The sequence below is a fragment of the Hyalella azteca genome, unplaced genomic scaffold (genome assembly GCF_000764305.2).
Source record: "Hyalella azteca isolate HAZT.00-mixed unplaced genomic scaffold, Hazt_2.0.2 contig14311, whole genome shotgun sequence".
Classification (NCBI taxonomy): domain Eukaryota; kingdom Metazoa; phylum Arthropoda; class Malacostraca; order Amphipoda; family Hyalellidae; genus Hyalella; species Hyalella azteca.
Window position 1 is genome coordinate 90114 of NW_025944201.1, and position 23978 is coordinate 114091.

General features: G+C 37.3%; 1 protein-coding gene across 1 annotated transcript in view; it reads left to right on the forward strand.

Annotated features, from left to right (window-relative positions):
- The window catches only part of LOC108680497 (protein transport protein Sec61 subunit beta), a 16435-nt gene extending 1434 nt beyond the window's left edge, over positions 1-15001 (forward strand). The window contains exons 2-3 of the mRNA XM_018169325.1: positions 13644-13849; positions 14481-15001. Coding sequence (XP_018024814.1) covers positions 13644-13849; positions 14481-14568 — 294 coding nt within the window. The 3' untranslated portion in view covers positions 14569-15001. The remainder of the gene's footprint in view (positions 1-13643; positions 13850-14480) is intronic.
- Positions 15002-23978: the final 8977 nt, after the last annotated feature.

A 23978-nucleotide genomic window follows, 5' to 3' on the forward strand; every position in this document is an offset into this window, starting at 1 on the left:
AAGCTTTGTACAAAAATTGAAATTTGCTTAATTAAAAGCCTAATAGCTGTTAATTAAAACGTAATTAAGTAGTGTTCAATATTCGTTAGTGTTCTAATTCAAAGCCGTGTTGTATCCCAATACAGCTCACACAGCAAACAGAATTCGAACACGTGGATGTCGGCAATACGTATCAGTTAAATTTGAAGCGCTGACGCAATACGACTCACCATGTGTCGAATATTGCCACACAAAGTGACGGAATATAGGGATTTGGTAGGTTTCCATTCTAAAGGCTTTTTAATAAATATGGCAACATTTTGTGAGAATTGTGACGTTTCATCGTTGCTGAGGCGTAGTGAAGTGTTTTGAGTCATGTGAATTCAACAGAACTTGCGTAACGCATACGTTTTTTTTTTATAGTTTTTCATTTCTCGATGCGTCCTTAATGTGTCGGAATATACCGCGTTTACCCTACATAATATTAGTAAATAGGATACATTGATACAACAGTAAATTTTTGGACCAAAAATTACTTGGAAAATTTTTTCAGAGTTCAGACAAATTCAGTAGTCAGAAAATAGCTGGAGTCCAATCTGTAGAGAGGAGGGGTTCAGCTAGCCCTATATATCGCCGGTTGGTTGTTGCCGGGCCGCTGCAGATCATAGTGACAAACCAGAGCTTTTTTAGAATCAGTTCATTTTTAATTTCCTCATTTACTCAAGATTTAAACCAATTTATTATGTATGATAATGCTGGTATCCATGATACTTTGCTTGTCTACTTATAGAACTCAAAAATGAACTTGAAGGAGAGTCTAAAAAAACTCTCTGCTTTGCCACTATCAAGAGAGTTTGCCACTTGCCACTCTGCAACTCTCTGCTTTGCCACGATGCTGGTGACTCAGCATAGTGTCAAAGCAGAGAGTTTTTTAGACTCTCCCTCAGTTCATTTTTGAGTCCTAGCTAAAAGTAGATCAGTAAACTCAGGCAGTGTGGAATTCTGTATAGGTAATATATTCTCATGTCAATATAAGAAAACGTATCGAAATACCAACCCTACCACCGCGTTACACCACCTTCCACTGCAATGAAAATTGACGAACTGAGCTCATTTGAAACAGCTGTGCTTCCGAAATCACGCGTGGTTTGAAATCCAATCCCGTGTTGCCAACAACTAATCAAGTTAACTAGTCGTTTATCTGTAGGCTAGCGGACACATTTTTGCAATGAATATGTTCTAAAATAAAAAAACACATCCAGCTTCGTAAAAAATTCTCACGATTGGACAACACCCACAAAGTTTTTGATTTCACACAAAATTATGAGATAAACTTTGACTCTTTCACTGCATACATTCACATGGTGTTTTCTGTTTACTTCTCACAAGACGGTGTCACACACTTATGTTTTGGTTGTGTCTAGTTTGATTTCACAATAAATAAACTTGATTCACATTCCATTCTGAGATTTAAATGATTGAAAGTTTTTTTTTAAATTATAAAAACCTATTTATACGTTCCACATTTGAATTTTTTGCCCTATTATGTTGAATTTATCTTGATAATTCACTTCAAATTCTGAATGATTTTGTCTGCGGTCTGCCATCCCACGTTTTCGAATGTTTTGTGTCTTTTAGAAAATTTTCGTTGTTTAACATGGGAAACTATTTCATTATAGAAAACATAGAGCACGGATGGTATAGTGCATTAATAATACAATTTAATTCAATAAAAATTAATTTTTAATTTAAAAAATATACCGTAAAATGGGGTAACTTAGACCGGCGGGGTAACTTAGACCACTTTTAGTTTTTTTAAGAAAAACCCCCACAACTCAAAAACTATTTGACATAGAAAAATTTTGTCAATGGGCATTAAAGAATACACTTCCAAAAACTAAAGTTCTGTAATCAATGGAGTCTTTGAAATGACAAAATCATTCAATTTAAAATTTTTAGCTATAAGAGTAAGATTGTCATTTGTCAATATGAGGAGCATTCATTCATCATTCCTGAGGAGCTGTAAGAAAAAATTCATTGTTTTTTATGTAAAAGGATGTTTTTCAATTAAAAGAAATGCAATAATTGATTTTTGAAAATACGATGTTAAAATTAACAATCCGTATTAGAATTTAAAGTCGTTTTTGTTCGTTTGATCAGAAGTTTTCATTCGTTTGATCAGAAGTTTTCGTTCATTTGATCAGAAACAGAAAAAGTTTTTGTTCGTTTGATCAGAAACAACATAATTATTCATTCTCTTGCATTAATTATACAAACGATTAGTTAATTCGTAATTCGTATACAACCGTATACAAATTGAGTATACGATTGATCATCCCGCTAGATCACCGGTAGCGGGAAAGAAGCAATTCAATTCAGTAGCACGTTAGATCACGTGTTATGAAGTTCGGCTCGTCTGAACTCTGAATTGCGTGTTTAGTGTGCATGATGAAAAACTCTGCCTAATGATTACTTAATGAAGTTTAGTTCATTGCGGCCAACTTAAGAGACAAATTTTCAACGAACTAATACTTTTTATAAGTCTAATTTTAATTGTTGAGTGAAAGGTGCACTGCAGACTTGCAACTTCCAAGTGATTAGGTACTTTATAGAAACTGAGCAAGTTAGCGTATGTGTTTTAAGCCTTTAAGAAGTTCATTTTTTGCCTCAAATAACGATGTTGGATCGAAAAAGTGGTCTTGGTGGATCGAAATAATATATGAACCTTCGAAATTAGAATTCCGTCCTGCAGTAAAGTATCCTGGATACCAGCATTATCATTTATCATACATAAAAAATTTGGTTCAATTCTTGAGTAAATGAAGAAATTAAAAATGAACTGATTCTAAAAAATCTCTGGTTTGCCACTATGCTGGTGAGTACCTTCATTCACAATGCGAGTGATGGTCTGGTTGTGAGCTTGTCTTGCATGGTTCACCTGCCCTCCAGTTTGAAGGTAGCTAATGAGACAGCGGCTTGGTGTCTTGATTGTTAGTCCAATCTGTCCGATGTTGTCTAAAACATGAAGAAGTCTACAACCTTTTTTGCAGCAAAATTGATAGACTACACTGGCCTCTCGGATAACTCCCGTGTTTTGCAAGTGCCTTTGTTGCGTTTAGTTTGCAATTTGACATTGTTGTCAAGAGTGTCACAAAGCCTGTTAAATTCATTGACGATTTTGAGATGAACTTGCTTGTTAATAATGCTTTGAGACCTGATATGGTAGTGAGCTTGTCTCTGGGTGTAGGAGAAACGGCAGTTCAATGTCGCTGGCGTCACTCCAATAACTCCAATGTAATCCATAATGCAAAGAAGTCTACAACCTTCTTTGAAGTAAAATGTATAGAATACACCGGCCTCTTGGAGAACTCTCGCTTTTTTGCAGGAGCTGTTGTTCAGTATATAGTCAGATGGGGTAAGACAGGACCAAAATCACTAACAAGCCTGTAGCATCTATACCATGAATAAATAAAAAACCCTAAACCTATCACAAGGTGTATTTATGCAATGGGCTTCTAAGCTACAACTTGGACATTTTGCATCCAACATAGTTTTCTGTACAGATTGAAAAAGTGGTCCCATCTTACCCCAGTGATGGGACCAGGCTGGGGTAAGACAGGACCAACAGGTAATTCTTGTGTTACAAAGTTTTTAATGAAAGTACAAATCTGATATTCAATTTTATCCACCTAGAAACACATTATTTGATTAAACAACTACTTGTTACTGTTTTGTGTTGCGGGAAGTCAACTCTAATATCAGTCACATTGTGGTTTTTGTCACGAGAAAACTTTGTTAAGCATAGTAATAGTGGGTTGCTGGTTGGCTTTGGTTCATTGTAGAGCACTGCTAAATGCTTCCTGTATATTCCATTAGTGTCATAATGTCATTGTCTGAAAAATTTATCAAATTGGTAATAAAACCAATGCATAATAACCTGAGTCTCAGACATCATATGTTTTCTTGCTAACTGCATTTGTGGTGCACTTCTTCAAACATAGCTCATGCCCTCTCACTGAGTTGCGATCATAATTATTTTTCATGTTTCACACAACCACTTTTCTCCCAGACAATGTTGCACATAGTTCTGCAGCTCACTAATGGGAAGAGACATCCCTATTTTCTCCATCCCTTTGATGCAATTTAAAATAGTGCACAAAATTTCTCTAATTAAAACACCTAACAAGTTATAATGAAGTTTGAGCAAAAGATAAAAATTTTGACCAAAATACTCCATGTACTGCACAATAATATATTCATTTAAAAACTATTTTTTGATAAACTGTAGAGTAAGAGAGGACCATTTGTATGGTAAAAGAGGATCATTTGTGGGGTAAGATAGGACTGCTTGTGTGGTAAAACAGGAGCATTTAGTGGTCCCGTTTTACCCCATGTCCGGTCCTTTTTTACCCCATTTTAGAATACATGTCAGGCAGTGATGGTAGAAGGTAGGAATGCCTAGTATGTCTCAAATGTTGCTTATTACTTGAGGTTACCTGCCTACATCCACAAACCTGGCCAAACAATTTTTTGTCATTAGACAGAGCTTATTTCCCAAACAAGGTTAACTATTTTGTGAGCCTTCTTTACATAGGTTTTCTTTAAAAAATTAGCCAGAAATTCATTATTTGCAGAAGAGGGTTGAAACACTGAAATGACAGGCAGTGATTGCTCTAACATATTCTTTTGTCAAATTGGATTCAGTGCAATTAGAATGCATGCCATGGGCTGGTCCTTTCTTACCCCATGAAGCCTGCGATCCTGTCTTACCCCATTTGACTATATAGTCACGGAGCCGGTCGAATTCATCGACGATCTTGAGATGATGCTGCTCGATTGTAATACTTTGAGACCTGGTCTGGTTTTGAGCTTGCCTCTGGCGGTAGGAGAAATGGCTGTCCAATGTCGTAGTTACTGCAATCACCCAAATGCAATCCAAATAGTGAAGAAGTATACAACTTTCTTTGGGGCAAAATTTACAGATTACACCAGTCTCTCACAGAACTCCCACTTCTTTGCAATGGCCATTGCTCAGTATAGTAGGCGTTTGACGTTGTGGTCATGGGTGTCATGGAGCCAGTTCAATTCATCGATGTTCTTGAGATGAAGCTGCTCGATTGGAATATTTTGAGGTCGGTTCAGATACTTTTCGGAGTCTCACGATTTCATATTTATGACTTCACTCATGATGTTTCTCGAAATTAGTTCAGTTCTGCGTCTCACAGTTATTATGTTATCTCTTGCTGCTGGGTCTTGGGTGCAGAAATTATTATTAGATGGAAGGATTTACTCGTTTACACGCATGCAATTGATGACCAGAGAACTCATTGGTTTACACTATCAGGGAGTGGAGCCCTTCTTCAGATGACGGTAGATAAAAAGGCAAGTTTCAGGAAGTAGTTTTTCTTTATTAACAATGTTTTGAATGCAACAAACATTCATTTTCAATTTAGAAGAAGCATTAAACATTGAAATTTTAGTGGAAATAAGTACATAATATAAGTAAATAGGATACAACAGTAAATTTTTGGACTAAAAATTACAGCATACCTTTGCCAGCATATGCGCTCCTCATGACTTGCTTGCCTGCCTTGGTTGTGGTGATGACCTTGGTTTTGGCTTTCAAAGCTCTAAGCTGCATCCCCAACCTTTTTGAAACATGGTTGATGCACTCCTCCTTCTGCACAGGGACATCATACGGGCCTGCTCCTTCGTTCAATTCCGTAACAGCCTTGTATGCTGCCGAATCACCGTCACTCAGGAAAGTGACATAATGAAGGCCAAGTTGCATCGACCTGCTCCAAATTCTCGTAGCAGCTTCCTTCTCCATAGCTCCAGACTTGCCATCAAAATTCTTCTTCCACCTGCCATGCGTCACCTTCCAACATGCAAACTCCTCCGAGGACATGGTATGCTCTTTCGTGAAGCATGACTGGCAGAAGTTTGACAAAACTTCTAAGTCAACCACAAAGCCGATGTTACATTCAGTCACACTACCGATGCCTATGTGAGACTTCTGACCTTGGGTCATCCATGTTCCATCAAAGCTCACATCAAGGTCAAGAAGTTTGTCGCCATCTTGGAAAGTCTGAGATGCAAGCTTCAATCATCTCATTTTGCCTCAATGCATAGAAAAGGTTCATTTGTCTATAAAAAAAGAAGCAGTGCTGAGTGAAGGCTTGTTTTGCAAAGCCGTCATTGGACAGTGAAGCGAAAATTTGTTGGCAACCGGCAAAGCCATCACTGTTCATTAGTGAATAAAATACAAGGCTGACATTGCGCAAACTGAAGTTACTAACTTTACCGTCAACTCCGGTCGCAGTTAACTTGTACAACTTGGCTTCAGCTTCACACTCTTTGCACTTAGTGGAGGTCTGTGGTTCCATGTGAATTACTTCCACTGATGCATCATCAATGCCTCCACATTTGGTACACTGTGGATTTCAACTGAACAACTTTTTTAGCATTGAAATTGGAATCAGGCACATGCTTTCACTATCCTTACTTGCCACTACATCCTGTGTTTGCACTGCCCCAAGCGCTCTTGCCGAAGTTCCAGCGGATTGAGGGTAGCAGGTGGCGTAGTGGGTGGCTCAGGTCTTCTAGCAGGAGGGAAAACATAACCACCTGTATTGTAATTCCAATTCCTCTGCTTAGGCATCTTATCTGAATGAAATCTGATATCTGCACACAAAAATGGGAAAGAGAAAAAACAATCGCAGCACCTACTCTTATCACAGCTCAAGACACACTGAAGCATACAGAATACTAAGCATAGTCCGCGCGAGGCTAGCTAGACTGCGCGGCACACAATGGTCGCGTCATAGTAAAAGCAACATTATGTACAAACTAACACCCATACAGACATGCGGCTTACACCATTAGATGGGTCAAAATGAGATCTCCACCCTGATACCTCTCATTGACCACTGAAGCAAGTCAGGAAAAATTGTCAGCTCGATTGGATGGCTACAGAGCCGACTATTGGTCGGCGCTGTAGGCATGAAACAATTTGACCAATTGTACTAAAATCAATAACAAACAAACTAATGCATGCACAGACCTGCTGATTACACTGTTAGATGCACCAGACTTGAAGCTTTGGGATGGAACAAAAAAATGAAATTTTTTAATTTTTAGGGTAGATGGTCTCCTTAACAATTAGCAATCTTGGAGGGCCTTGGAAGTTGGGATTGCACACCCTCCCTCCCCACTCCTCAAGTGAGTAGCGCTGGAGAGTGGAGCGCTCTCGTCATCCATGTGGATCTAAATGACCAACCATTTCCTGCAATTCCACCATGTAGGCTGCCAAATCCATGAAATGAGCAATTCCATAATTTTGGCAGGACATACATGACATCAAAGCCAAACTAGTACTGCTTCACCAAAGCCATTGTTGCTGCCAGTCTGCCATTCACGTGTAAAACCTCAGAAATTGTCTTTTTGGGACTTTGCAAACATTATGGGACTATTGCTAATGGCACTGGGCTGGAAAAGTCCTATTTTTTTCTTAAATATTGCAGCTCTAATATATAATTTCAGTAGGTATGAAATCTTGCAGCTCTAATGTCATAAATATTTGTTTGATTTTGTTTTGTTTGAAATATGCCCTTGTGCGGAGTGAATAGTTTTGGCCAATGGAAATTGTGTTGTCAATTAAGTTTTCAAAATTCAGACCCAAAATTATGCAATAATTATTGCAAATTTCTCACAATAAGGACCTGAACCTCCAGAATTATTGTCAAAAATACATGTAAAGAGGTTAAACTAAAATTTTCCCTTCTCCAACCTGAAATATGAAAATTTTCTGAAAATCTTGTTTGCCAAAAAAAAATTTATTTTCAAGGCTTAAAATAAGATTCAAAACTGGAAATATTCACATATGGCCTAAATTTTATTGGCTGCAAAATTGATAGTCTTGTTCTCATAATCCAGTCACACTGTCCCAGATGAGCTCAGAAAGATATTTTTCACTCTGAAAATACAAACAAACCATACAAACATTTAGACTCCTGTGTCTCGAAATAATTTTCTCGAAATGAACCGGGACAGACGAAACGAGGCGAGAAAATTCCGAAAAAAAAATAATGGGATTAGAGGGTAAAATTTGTCCCGGAATGAACGTATGAACCAAGACAAGACTTCTGTTCCGGACTTTAAAACTTGTCTCAGTAAATTATGAACCGGTACGAGACAGATTTGAAATGAGACATAATGAGACAAGACAAGATTTGTCTTGATTATTTAAGACAAAACAAGTTTTTCAATTACGATACGAATCATTTCAAAAACATGGATTGAAGAATGACAAGTTAGGCCTTTATTGCTAATAGGGCCATGGACAGTTACCAGTTAAATTTAGTTAATTGCAGATTTAGCAAAATTTGTCTGACTGACATGGCAGTTAATTAGTACTGCGACAAACACCACAAACCTGTCAATGTATGGCTGAGTATTGAGTAAAAAATGTTACTCTTAAGTCTTAACTAAGGCTTTGATGGCACTTTATGGGAACCGTACGAGTACGAATCGAGTTCATTACGCATTGGGAACGAGTTCAGGCGCCGTTTTTTCCAACTCCTCCAAACCATCCTATAAAACAATTTTTGGAAAAACAAACGTGCTTTTCCATTTTTATTTGCCTGTCAAGATTAAGTACCATATTAAACCACAACATGTATTCCTAACAAAAATAATTTCAATTGCCGAGCTCCAATGAGAATAGTAAAAGGATACGTCTCAAGTTATTATATAAATGTATGATGGTAAGCCAAAGTTTACACGATATCAATAATTGATTCTTCTCACTATGTCATGTTAAAGTGGCTATAAATTCTGGAAAATTTTAAGCTACCTATTTTAACCGGGATGTCTCATCTCGTCGTGGTATTGTCCCGGAATTCCTATGGAGCGCTGAAAATTGTCCTGGTTTTTATTGCAAACTGGGACAGAGCCTGTTGTCTTGTCTCGTCTCGGATAAAAAAAATACCAAACACAGGAGTCTACAAACATTTAATAAAATATTATACAAAAATACATACAAGAAAATACAAACATTTTATTTTTCACCATGAAAATACAAACGAAGATGTTTCAGTAAGAGAAATACAATGCTTGTGTGGTACAGGGTGTGTACCAGTCATGGAATACCTGGAAAGTCATTAAATATGATTTTTCATTTTCCAGGCCTGGAAAGTCATTGGATTTCATTTCACGTCATGGAAAGTCATGGAATAAAAGGCATTTTGATTTCCTCAATAAGGTTGATGTTGGTTACATGGCCAGGATCGCAATAAAAAATATAACTTGGTACTCACTGCAGTGAGTGAGAGAGGGTGCATTTTTTTGTCAACAAAAATGTGGTCATGGATGGACAGATGGACGGAGAGACAGACGGTTGGACATGACAAGCACAACAGTTCCTTTTTTCCATAAATGAGAAAATGCACTAAAAATAGCTTGCAGACAAGAAGGCAAGTGCACTGCAAGTACTCACTTTCAAGACATGAGCATGGGACTTTGTGCAGGCTGTAGTCCAAAAGTTACTGGAGAACCTTATGACCTTATGAAGAGTTCAGGACTTCCTAGTCCCCAGTCATGCTGATGCGCCACCTTCGTTGTCCTCCATCTCCAAGTCGTAGCTAGGCAGGTCACCCCGCCCTCAGGTCCTGGATGTAATGTTGGACGTGTTCTGTCTATTTGCCCCCTTTGGGCCAGCTGATGCAAGAAGCTGTTGCTTGTTACTTGCTGAGGGTAGTTTCCCATTACTGGACAATCCGGGATCTTTCTCAACAAATTGTCCAGTCGTCTCTTGAATGTTGCAAGGGTGAACTCCCCTCCTCTCAGCTCTTTTGGCAGGGCATTAAAGGTCCTCGGTCCTACAACGGACAGTGATACCTCACGAAGAGTCTGTACTTTGGCCACAGCTTGGTTATTGAATGGGGGAACCCTGCATGTTCTCCCCTCCTTTCATTATAACGTGTCACTATTCTGGAGGTCTCACTCCCAAAGTTGGAAGCCAGTCTGGTTATCATCTTCCAAGTGTACAGTATGATATACCTTTCTCTTCTCCTCTCCAGTGAGTACAGTCCCAGGTGTTTCAGCCTTTCCCAGTAGTTCAGGTTCAGCTCCCTCATGCCGCTGATCCTGTACGTGAAGGTCTACTGCACTGCCTCTAGTTTCCGCGCCGCACCCGCCTTGAGTGGTGACCAAAGTTGGCAGCAATATTCAAGATTGAGGAGCACAAGGGCTCTGATGAGTGTAATCATTGGTGCTGCTTCTCTCATTCTAAATGTTTGCCATATCCACCCTATCTGTTGCTGGCTCACACAACTAATTCCTCTATATGGGCATCGAACGTGGCTTCAGTACTCGTCAAATTTCCGAGATTTCAAACTAGTTGCTTCTCCTAAATTTCTGTGCCATCTGATGCCAACTAGCAATGTGGCATCCTGATCTCTGTGCAGACTCTGTATCTCAATACTTTGAACTTGGTGCCAAGAGGTATGGTCATTGGCCTTAGTAGGAACCTGAGATGGCTGGTGCCAAAATCCTTCATCAAGAAGGACTGGAAGGAAGCTGACAAGACGCAGTTGAAGAACTGTCTCAGTTTGCTTATTGATGCCCAGAGATTCCCTAACACAGATGTGGATCGTGTTGTGCAATGAGATGTGCAACTTTAAATATGAATCACAACTTTGCAGTGAACTGAATGCACAGTTTTAAGCATTTTCTACTTCTGATCAACTGGACACTTTTTGGCATGCCATTCTGTCAAAGACCACCAACAAGAAGCTCTGGAATATAGTGCAGATGCTCATGCTCCTGTCTCATGGCTAAGCCATGGTTGAAAGAGGGTTTTTGTTCAAAAAGGGAATCATGACACTACATGAAAGAGCAAATGGTGGTTGCCCTGCGTGCTGTGGTTGATCATGTTGCACATGTTGATGGCCTGGATCACTAAAAAGATGCTGCTTGCAGCTGATAGTGTCAAAACAGCCTACAATACTTATTTGATAGAAAAGAAAGAGCAAAATGCGAAGGCCCAGAAAACCCTGAAGAGGAAGGCTTTGTGGGATGAGCTAGATGAACCAAAGAAGAAGAAAAGGCGTACAGAGGAGGGCATCAAGATGCTTGAGCATGCAGTAGATGAATATGCAGAAGCAATGGAAAGAAAGGGGGACTTCAAAAATATCGCTAAGTTCAACGCTATGAGATGATCTTTGAAAACAAAGCTAGACACTCTTGAACGGTACATTAAATAACACATTGATGAAATAGCTGCTAGTTGAATGTTTGGGTAGTGGTATTGAAGAGTGTTCTGAACTGTATTGGCATCATTATGTACAATCTTGTATGTATTACTCAATATTTGTTGTGATTTGACACTACCGTCAACCGGGGCAACTCGGGACGCACCTCCAACACGGCGTAAAACTGTTATGGTAGCAAAACTAGTTGGAATATTGCAAAACTAAATATAGTGGCATAAACGTCAACATTTTTCCTATCTATGTAGTATAAAGGCAGTCAAAAAATACGACATTTACTAGCTTTGAAAAATTCCTGAAAAAATGGTGAAAAACACTGTTTTGAAAAGTTACTAATGCTAAGGTCTGTAGCAAAAAAAATATTTGCCGTATTAAAAAATTTTACTTACATAAAAGTTGCACCCAGGTGTCGGCTTGAAAACGTAATTGGCAGATTTTGCCTATCTCATTCCAAAAAAAAATGGCGGCCATTTCCGCACGGCACTCTACATCATCTACAATGAAAGAGGCAGACTTCAGAGTACTGTTAGTAATGGATGAGTATGCTCTGCATGCTTCAAGTGTTTTAAAATGAAGTTTCATTCCCAGTGTCCCGAGTAGCCCCGTTCGACGGGGCTACTCGGGACACTCTTTTTTTGCTTCTGGCACCTTACAAATAGCATATGGAATTTTTTCGAAGATGCCATTCGATAGCCCTCGCAAAGAGCTATAAAATGAGCCTAAACTTGTTTATGAAATGTTTCATCGTAAGAAGTTATTAACAAAAAACGCTCAAAACCGTCCCGAGTAGCCCCGGTTGACGGTATTGAATTCATAAAAATACCAGTGTGGGCTTGATTTTCAGATTTGTATCATATCTGTTCCTCTGTGTGACTGTGTCTGCCTGCTCTATGCATTTACACATTTGCTATTCATCAACTGTAGGAGATGATAGAATATGCACAGTTAGTCTTTCAGTCATAACAAGTATTGGAAAATTATATTGATAGTCATGGAGAGTCATGGAAAAGTCATGGATTTTTTCTTTAAATACCAGTATGCACCCAGGTGTAGTGAACCACAGAATTGTAGATGTCTATGGAACAACAGTTTTGTGTGCCACAATATTTCAAACCAAATTTTGGATATTCTTCACCTTGGTGTTACCAAGATTATACTAGCTTAGGTTATTGTAAATGTTTGCAATTTTCAGAAAGTTAATCTTGCCTGTAATTAATTTTTCTCATGCATGTATGTACTATCTATGCCTGGTGCCAGAAGAGGTTTAATAATGAAAATGTAAGTAGGTCATGTGTTGAATTTTCAACACATGCATGCCAGACTGTCGAGTGTAAATATATCTATTCTCTTACTAGGGTTGAAAATATTAACTGCCCAAGCTTTAATTGGATTTTTGGGGCCTGACTATTTTCCTGAATTGTTTTTTATTGTGACATAAATTTCATGTTCTCTATTCAAGCTGTTAATCCACTTTCCAACATAGGTAAATTCGTTTCAAGCAAATGTATCATTTTTGAAGTTGTGGGTTTTACATCAAATTTCAAATTTTATCCCTAATTCAAACTTGCATAAATCTAAATAATTTTCCTTAACCCAAATTATTGGGAATATCATAGTTTCACTAGTTCAAGAAAACTGACCATGAAATATCTAAGAAAATTATTATTGACAATAGATTTCTTGAATGGCTAATTCACTAATATCTAAAAGCAAGGAAAACTCCATGCAAACTCACCATAGTATATCTACTGAAATTGTGTTCAAGTCCAGCTCCATCGTCAGTTCAAAAAATCTAGAACACAAATACAATCAAAAGTTAATTCAGTCAAAATTAGAAAAATCAGACTGAAGTCAAAACCTTAGTTTAGAAATGAAATACTGAGTGAAAAAAAGGAAGAAAAAATACAGACCAAACTAGTCTATTTGCAATTTCTAGTGGATAAGAACTTAATGCTGCATTTAAACTAGGCCTCTCTTTGAAAATATGCAGTGATTCTAAAATATGCAGATCAAAAGCCCCAAAACTAGAAACTAAAACCTTAGTCACGTGGGGACACTGGAACATTGCAATGTTTGGCATGATTGTGCGCAACCGAATGAGGATAACTGCCCGCTATAGTAACTGCCCAGTCCTACAACTCCCCTTTATGCTGTGCAACATCATAATAAAGAAAGCATTTCTAAGAAAAGTGGGTCACAACTTCAATATTGAACATGCTAGTTACTTGCTCAGTCCATGTATTTCACTCAAGATATACCGTACATAAAGGAAGAGAATATTTTGCCATATCTTCAAAAATTGAAAAAAAAAAATATTTCAAACTTGATCATCTACAGCCACGCTATTGTTTTTTTTTTTTTTTTTTTTGTCTTATATGCAATATGTTACCTCAGGCAGTGTCACCAATGGCTACTAATGTTGGAGCTGGTGGGCGCACGGTGAGTCGTGGTGCCCTGTCAGCTAGCAGACCAGTAGGCTCCGGTTCTTCTACTGTGAGACAGCGCAAGCCTGCCACCACCTCCTCAACTGCTGCCAGAACTACAGCTTCCACCGGTGGCATGTGGCGATTCTATACTGACGACTCTCCTGGTATCAAAGTGTATGTTCACTTCCTACTACATTGTTCATTCTCAATTGGGTTTTAACTGTTGTATTTCTCAATTGTTAGTTTGAAGTGAGACAGAATTTTTTTTTAGCAAACAAGACTTGATGTTGATGGTGTTCAGCATTCATTGTCACTAAAATTACTTGAAAAATTTACTAAACTAACATAAATAAACTACATTGTGCAAGATACTTGAATGGGATTTTTTTGTTGTTGTGCAACCTACCATGAAAGTTTTGGGCTGCATTTATATTTTCACATTATTTTGTACTTTTCCGAGTAGCTTAAGTGTTCAATTGTAAATTGTATATTCAAGTATTGTACCTATAAAATGTTTGTGCTCTCATCATGTTGGATGATTAATATGGGTTTATACTTTTAAAAAAGTAAGAAAAATTAAAGAAGTGATGTATCAGCATGAAATAATACCATAGCTTCTTGAGCGTTGTGATGGCAAGAATATCATGTTGCAAACAAAACAACCTGCAATTGTTCTTTTCGCATGTGTTGTTGTATTAACAGGATGTCTGTATATTGTTTGCATATTTTTATCGACAGGTCATAAATAAATGATTTCTTTTATATCTGTTTCATTATTGTTGACTTTCTGACTTCTATGCCACAGAGGACCCCTGCCCGTGCTCGTTGGATCACTAGTGTTCATCGCTACCGTCTTCATGCTACACATCTGGGGCAAATACACCCGATCTTAGAGCAGCAGCGGCTTCCGTGATATCTTATATGTTGTGTTGCATAAATCACTCTATATTTATTGTAGAGACGGTATAGTCTGCTTAATTAATCTTTGTTGCAATATGTTTGCCTGAGAGGGTTAAGAGAGCTTTCATTCCAACACGTGTGAGTCAAGCTCGGTGCTCATGGCGTCATTTTCATCTCAATTTTTTCATTTTCATTGTTCAAACTTATTATGGGTCGCGTTATATTTTTATTGTATTTTTATTCACTTTTTTTGACTTTGTTTGGGAAGATCTCGTGTGACAGTTTCGATAGTATTTTAATCGACCTCATCTGTTGACTATTTTTGTGCTACTCTTCCCACTAAGGTGTAAGCAAAGAAAGCGTCGCATACTTGAGATACTGAGTACTAAGAAGAAGCGAATTTCATAAGAAAACTTTACTCGTTACTATGTTTTCTTATTTACCTTCATTTATTGTATTGGGATTTGGTTCATCACCGAATCATAGCTTGTGCAGAGATTGAAGTAACTCATATTATTACTGATATTTGCGTTTTTAGAGGTTTTAAAAGTAGTTGTGCATTTTGGACTGATGAATGAGTTGCTCATAGAAATTGCTTTTAATTTAGTTTCTCAATATTATGTCATTCCCGGGTGTAAACTTAGTTGTTACTGGAAGGGGACCCAGACTAAGTTCTTGATGATGAAAGTCAGAAGATAATCGACTCGAAAGTTAGCCAACGAAGTAGAACATTGCCAACGTCAAAGCAGGGCTTAACTTCTTGTCAATTAGGTAATTTTCTTGAAAATTTTTAATTAAGAAAGGACGACGAATCGTTAATGATTATGAAATTAGGCCCTGTTTCCGTGGATAATGCTGCGTTGACATTGATTATTTATTCACTTCTCATATTTTTCGTTGTTAAGATCTACTAAAAATAAAACACTTTTTCATTTCATCTCGTATATATTAGCATATTCCGATTACATAGCGTTAGGATAGTCATAGTCTAATATAGAAAGCTAGAAAACGTTGGCTGGACAAGAAAATTTTCCCACATTCATAATTTTAGGGTCAACTGCAAAGTAATGAACTCGAAGTCAAATTGCGCAATCATATATTTTATAACCTGGAAAGATCCTGAATCAAAGCCATATTTTTGTGCAATTCGTTTAATTTAAACAGCGTTTTCAGTCAATATGCTTATTAGATGTGAAGGTAAGAAGAGGAGTTCGCTTTGCAGCAGGATCGCCGAAATAGCCGAGGAGAATCGCTATTATTCCTAGTATAAAAAAATTTGAAGAGAAGATAATATAACTCCCATATTGAAAGCACACCAAATTAATAATTTATAGGCAATAACAATTTTGAAAGATTGATTTGTGATAGCTTCAATGTTAAAGCTATCTTCTATTAACTGCTGCTCGTTCATTATAGCTTGCGAATATCAGTGATTTTAATGATTTGACCTAATTTTTTTCTTGCTTTGTCACAGTTTTTTTCTGTTTCATTTAAAAGTGACCAATATTTTCATTTTATAATTGTAGCTAGCCATTCATTGATAATTTCATTTCTTTACCGAGCGACGGGAGAGTTAAAATTTACATTGGTTATGACGTCGCGTAACAGTTTCTCCTTCAAACCCATATATAATTACTCGATGTCACTTGAGCTTGTGTAAAACATCGAAATTGAGTCCTAATATGCTGAATACGAATAAATTCATTAAAATCACACCAATTTCACTGTTGTAAAGAGGAACAAAGTGGTACAAGCGATGCGTGCGCTTAACTCCTAGCATGACCTAGCGCACTATCACAGTAGCACGAAAAAGGCCGCTTCATTGCCACGTTAGACAACGTAGCCTCCAGCTGGAGTTAAAATCGGTACAGGCATCTCCACAGAAACAATGTATATGAGGTCGAGTAAGAAAGCAAAGTGACCTCGTGTGAATTCAGTAATTTCTCGCTTAGTATACTTAGTTAATAAGACTCGCTCCTACTAGGAGTAATGGATAAAGTATTTACTCTCATTCATTAATTATTTCCTGAAAGCGTGAGAGTTATTTCATACTGGATTTTATTGCCACTTGCCCGAAAGGCTTCAATACTCTTCAGAAGCGTACGAACGAGTTTATGTAGCAACAAATGGAGGTCAACCTCATGCTACCATTCGCGGGTCAGCGCTCGTCGAGTGAGGTCGCGTCGCGCAGTATAGCGCCCATACGTAGAAGTTCGATGAACTGGCAGAAGCCTGTCTGTTAGGCTTAAGTGTGCTGAAGAGAAATTAGATAAATACTTAGATTCTTAGCTGCATAAATTATGCCATATAGTGGGGAATCTCTTCATTTTCCTGGTGGTACTGCAAATGAACGTGTAATTCTGTATTTAAATGTGTACACTTGATGCTGCTGAGGGTGCTTCATGTAGGAAAAACATAGATGTTTGATGAAGAAGAAAAATAAATAGCAGTTTAGATTAGTTTCAGTTCAGTTAATGTATATCTTAACGGATGTTGGTGAATGATGCATTTGAGCTAAATCGGTAATTGTTTGAATCGTGATTCTACGCGGAGTTGTATAGCATAGTTAGTTTGGTTAAACCGCGAAGAGTGTTTTTATTACTAATATCCGTAGTGTATCGTCTGCATTGTGATAAGTGCGGATACGGGTAGTCACGCGATCTTCATGGAAAAATCCATTTCGGTGGCGAGATCGCCGGAACTACGTCCAGGCGCCCCCGAGTTCTAGGTAAGAGATCATCCCTTCACTGTGAATATTGTGAGATGTTACAGATGAAACAGATGTACAGAATATTGTGAGATGTTTTTCCAAACGTTTAATGTGCATGAAATGCATATTTTGCACTCGAGTGTAGATTTCTGTTAGTAAAGATGGAGTAATTTTTTTTATAATTGGGGTAAAGACTTGTGGCGACAAAAGCGCCCACCAGCCTGATCTCTGTCAAAAAGATGGAGTAATATAATTACTTGATCGCCTGTAGGGGCCATACTTTTAATTACATATATGCTCGTACTCTTATAAGTGGCATCAAAATTGTCTAAAATGGACAGCGATTATCGTACGATTGTCTTGAGCTTGAAAGGTTAACTCGTCATGTAATAAGTGATAACATTTTATAATAGAGAGTTTTATTTTCAGCGTCACCGTGAGTAACGAAACAATTGATTGCTTTAAATGGTACAAAATTAAAATAGATTTGATCAGAACACGTCTGAAGTAGAGTTCACGGGAGAACAAAGATTGCTATCTGATTAACGGTTTGATGTCGGAAGATATAAGCGCAGACATGATTTATTTCGATTTAGTGAAGAATTATAATTTATCCAGATTTTCTAGTGACTTCTGGCAGACACATATTTCCCTTTGTAGTGAATTATTCAGCGGTCGTCCATAATGTTGGGCAATTTTTCGTCTTCGTTGCTTCTTTATAATTGTTCCGTCTGACATTGAAATATTTTGCCGCAGAATCGATCCATGATATTTCTGTATCAAATTTGATTATGTAACTGCCGATCATGATTTTATTGGCGTTGAATTAGCTATATCGACGTTATATTTTCTAATATCGTGGTAAATTTTTAAATGCAGGTTCCGATTTATATCAGACAAATTACTATGAAAAATCGACAGACTTTAGCTAACCTTTGGTCGCTTGAGTCTCGCGTCAAACGAAAGTGAACCTGGTGCTGACCTTGGGTAGGCTGGGCATCCCAGACTGCGTGTGTAACCCGGCCGTGGCTCAGTCATGTCCATTCTAGTGCTGGCTCGAACCCGAACTGTGATGCAACAACTTGTCATGGCGCGCTTAACCCTTTACTGACCGATTCGTTTCACACTACTGGGGCTAACTATTATTAGATAAATGGTGCATTATTCGGTTTAAAGATTGTTTTGGAGGCTGAACTTTGTATTTTGAAAAGCGAATAGGTCCTTTTGTTATTTCATTATCTGTTGATGATAAACTCGTGCTACACGAAAGTCTGTTATAACCATAATCACTTGAAGAGGAAAATACTGTGTTTCGAAACTTCCTTAATGGATAATTGTTTAAAATTATCTCACACAATTTAGATAATAACATTTATATAAGATTTAAGGTTAAGTTGGTGCTGCAATGAATTTAAATGACTTTGCCTATATCCTGAGGTCGAGGTTCAATGCCGTAAGCAAGATGCAAGGTTTTATATCCCTGACCTTTTTGGTCGGGTATATTCCTATTATATATTTACCAGTGCATAACTTGCTAGATAATTATTTTAATCGTTCTTAGACATATGCTGTATAAATCATAATTGTATTGAATCCGCAGCAGAACTTTGATGTGCTCGTGTATCAAACTAATGCAATAAACTGTTGTTAGCAGCATCTCATGTCTGTGCGCTTCCAGTCGACCAGTTCAGATCCTGGACCTGGCAACAGCGGTGGAGGTCCCACGAAAAAGTTAGTAGTTCGCGTCGTTCCGAGTTAGTATTCTGGAAACGAAATGGCATCTTGTTGGAATCCCACTCGTATTTGGGATTACACGATTTGGTGACTTCTACTTACACGAAATCTCTACTTGGCGAACCAAAGATAGTGAAAAAAAATTAATAGAAAAAACGTCGGTCGCACTTGTATTCGGGAATGATGTTGATTCGAATGTATTATTGAAGAGCTCACCCAAAAATCTCGCTAAAAGGCTTTCAGCAGTTTTATGATCGGAGATTCAGCTATTGTGAAACTAGAAAAACAGTCAAGTTAACTATTTCACATATACCTAGTAATTCCAGCGTATGAGTGCTCATATATACTCGCCAAACAGTTTTCAAAAATGTTTACTCAAAAATTTAACCTCAGAGGGCATCAAGAACGGTCCCCCATTTATCTCAATTGAGGTACAAGGATAAAGAAATCCATGGTTAATTGATTCGTGCACCGCACGCTATCTTGGATACAGAATACAAAGTACATCTTTGAGTTCGATGACTCTGACAAATGAACTTATTACTGGATTAGTGATTTGATTAATTGACGGCAGATTTTTCGTGATCGTCTATCTGAGAATTCCTATCAATAAACAGGGTTATTCTGAATGATGGACCCAATTAATTAAAATCTTATTTATTTAAGTGTGCATTCAAAATGAGTAATTTGCGCACTAATGAAGATAAAAAGATTCAATTTTTTCTACATATTTACAGTATAAATGTTCGATATGTTTCCCTTGTTCAATATGTCCCCCCTCCTTAGAAATCAGTCATCCTCCATCTTGTGTATAGCGTATCATGACAAAATTCAATACGCTTCACTTTGTCATTAGGTTTTAGAGCCTGCACAAATTGTAATCGATAGGGCTTGTACAGTAAACGTTTTCACATGACCTTCCATACTTGACTGAGGTATGCCAAGTTCTCTATACTAGCTCTTTTGGTTGACTTGCTTAGACGTGAACAAAACTTTCTTCAATTCGTGGGTGGCAACTACCGCTGCCCCGACGCCAAATTCCGCATTTAATAGGTTAAAAAATGAATCTTTATTGTTCCATTGCTGTATAAATTTTTCATTTTGAATTTAAACTTAAATAAATTCGAATTTATTAATTTGGGTCCATCGTTTAAAATAACCCTGTATTAACACAACTTGACTGAAAATTCGCTATCCAAAATGTACTGTCTGAAAGGTTTGAAATTAATAATAATATAAATGTTCAAAGTTAAAGCTCACAAAAAATATTACCACTCCAAAATAAAAGTACTTCTTTCATTAGTAAATATAAAGCGCAAGTTGACCAATATTTTAATAGGAAAAATAACTTAAGGTAAATTATATCTATCTTAATCGAAAGAGTTTCGGACACCAGCTCCATCAGTTCTAAAACTTTAAGAATACAACTATAATCATTAAAAAATTCAAAATAACACAATAAACGGGCCAGTGAATACAAAGACTTGTCGATTAACAATTTCTAGTGGATGTGAACTGCAGGCGACGCAGTTCAGTACTAATCAATAAGTTCTTTCATTTTAATAAATTCGTTTTTCTCATTTGACTGTACTTGTATTCATAACGTTTTTGAACGGATGATTTAGCTGGTTTACAAAATGATTTCGATTAAGTTGTGGTGAATTTATTTGTAGTTTCCTTGCCTTTAAACTCTTGAAAATTAAAGAAATGTCTCAGTTGCTGTCGTCGAGTTTGAGCTTGCCTATGGCATTGCGATGGAGGTAATACGGTGAAAGTTAATTAGTCTGATACCTGTTCGATCAGACTGAATGCACGATGAGGGCTAGAAAGATTTATGCTTTGAACGGTTCAACGGGAAATTTTGAATCTAGAATATCTTATTACTGTTGACTAGAGTGTAAGTCCTTTCACTCTAGATAAAACTTTTTCTTTTTGCGCTCATGTTAAGTAATGCAATGGGAACGAGCTTTCAATAAAAGATCTTAGTTTACTTTCGAATAATTTTGTGAATTTTTATTCGGTCAGTGCTGTGAGCAAATTAATTTTACCATTTCCTTTACGTGTGAGTTTGTCTCCAATATGTACCGTACACGTACACGGGATACCAACAATAAGCTTGTTTTATGAAAGAAATGACCAGTCATCAAAGAACTTTCAAATTAAATTTCACTTAAGATGAAATTACTGCAAATTAAAACATTTCGTCGCGGTTTTTAGAGGCGGGAAAATTATCGGGAGGAAACCAGATTGTGAGTTTTTTCATCGGAAGGAGTCAGTCAAAATAGTTGGAAAAAGTTGATTTAAAAATAATGAATTTTTCTGCCTTGATGAATAGAGCTCCGCTAGAGACTTGACATGGTTAAATGAAAGCTAATAATATACCCGTTTTTCAATTGTTCGTGGAGTAACAGAAACTGTCTTGCTGAAGAAGTCGATTTTCTCATCTAATTTTGTTTTGATATTAAAAAATAATAATAAAAATATCAATTCAGGTATCATTTAATTCCGTTCTACAATTAAATCGCATCCTGAAATAATGACAATGAAAAGCTCGATTAATTGGAATCAAGCAAGTCTTGTTGACAGTCTCTAAAGGCAGAGAAAATCACGTCACTGTACAATTGAGAATTCGTCACTGTACAAGTGAAAATTATTTCACTGTAGAAAAGAAATTATGGCATTGTGTAATTGAGAAATGGTTCACAATACAATAGAAAATTACGTCACTATATTATTGAAAATCACGTTACACTATAATTATAGTGTGTAAAATTATGTACCTTTAAAAAAGAAAATTATGTCAGCGGGCACTTGAAAAATAGTTCACTATGCAATTACAAATTTCGTTCTTCAATGTATAATCGAAAATTACGTCACTATATAATTGGTTGCGCAACTCGATAGCTTCTCTCCAGATTGCTCGTGTCCATCGAAAGGTTTTACTTGCCTCGTTTTTTTTCATCTCAGCAGCTATCGCGTTCACTTCATTTTAAATTGAAACTTGACTGATATTATGTTTCTTGTACAAATTTTTGTATCAAGCAATTATCTGTACGTTATGATTTACTTATTAAATCCGTTCGTTTATATTTTAGTTATATTTTTTTAAATTAAGCCCTTAATTTAAGACAAGAGGAACTTGACATTTTGGCACATTGTTATCATGAATATCTTTCCAACAACATAATTGAAGCTTGTGCAAATTTGATCAGACTCGTCGTTGACAGCTTTACATGAACGGTCTATTCTCAGACCTCAATTGTGGTTTAAAATTGAGCAACGGCAGTTTCATTCCAGGTTTATTGCTCCTTTCAATGTCAGAGTTCGAAATCACTGTCACGAATGGGATCATTTTCGTGAGGTTTCGTCACGCTAGTGCGTGGCAACGTGACCGTGCGAGTGACGCCACATGCTGCATTGGTCTAGACTCTAGAGTAGACTCTAGAGTCTAGACTCTAGAGGCGTCACATCTAGGGGATCGTTATTGCTTCTACTTTAAACGTCTGTCGGATTTCAAGTAGACGCCATGGGGTTTCTGACATCATTCTGCTGCTCATGCTTGAATGATATTGTTGGAAAGATCAAAACTATCTTTGGGGCAAAATTTTAAGTTCAAGTAGTGTTTAATTAGAGGTTAATTCAGAAAATCTAACAAGTCAATATTAATGAACTGATATAGTAGGTCAATCAGTACTTTCAAAGCATTGATGAATATCTTTGCAAGGAATATGAAAATCAATCTAGTTTCAATTTTAAAAGAGACGAAGAAAATTCGTATTGAGAGAAAACTTTCCATGAAGCACGTCAGGCTCTCACGTCTCACGACCTCTTTAGGTCCTGAGCTCGAGCCGCTCATATGCATTGCATTACTTCAAGAATCAACATTTGTCCCGCGTCTTACTTTCACTTCATTTACATCAAAATTACTTAAGACTAAGGAAAGTAACTCGAGACTTGCACTTATCATGAATCTCCACACTTCCAAATCTCACGCGTCTTCCTGCGTGCCTCAAAATATTAGTCTCATCGTCGTATATTTGTAATACTATTAATATATGTAAGATTGTATTTTTTCACTTTGGGCTTTTCCATCTTTGGAAAGATAATTTCAGTTCAATAATTATAGCGTTACTCAATAATTACCCTAGGTATGTGTGGAACGCATAAATTATGTATGATTTTAGTTATCTACATTTTCTTAGTAGTCCGAGCTAGGGAACATACTTGAAATATGGCATCGAAAACATACTTAAAACTCATTCCTTTCATCAAAAAATATACTTGAAAGCATCTATGTCTTCAATGTTTTCAATATCTATTTTTCTGCGTACCTTTTTTCGAACAATTATGAGTAAATGGCGTGTAGTGGATTGTTAACTACTTTCGTGTCAGCCAAGAGCAATGGTAAGAGAGAGTCCCTGATGCAAATCAATGCGTTTGTATACAAGCCCTTTCCGATAGGTCGCAGCAGCTCCGTTGATCTTGCCACATAAGGGAAGATTAGGAATGTCTTTTCTTCCATTCCTGTCCCGCATCCTGAGTTAGCATGCCACATTCAACAATTTAAAAGAATTATAGTTATTTGGCTCAATGGTTATTGAAAGAAACAAACTTCATTGAATGGATTTTAATTCAACTCATCATTGTATAATTATTCCTATCCAGGTACAAGATTTTGAAGTTGAGTCTTCGCTCCAGTCCGTAGAAAATTGTACTGAAACCCCGGAGCTTCTGTCAGATGGCAGCTGCGCAGTATTAATAGGTTAGTTTGGCTGTCGCACCGCGAAATTAATGATTCGGTGCTTTCACTGCAACTGCTGTGCGGTCATAAGGTTAGCAGTCTTCCAGACACTCGCCAGACCCCAAAAATCCGGTCATTGTTTGCCATACTCCCGAGAAAGGTTTGCATGCACACGTCATGCTGTTCATGTAAGTGAGTATGATGTATATGATGAAAGA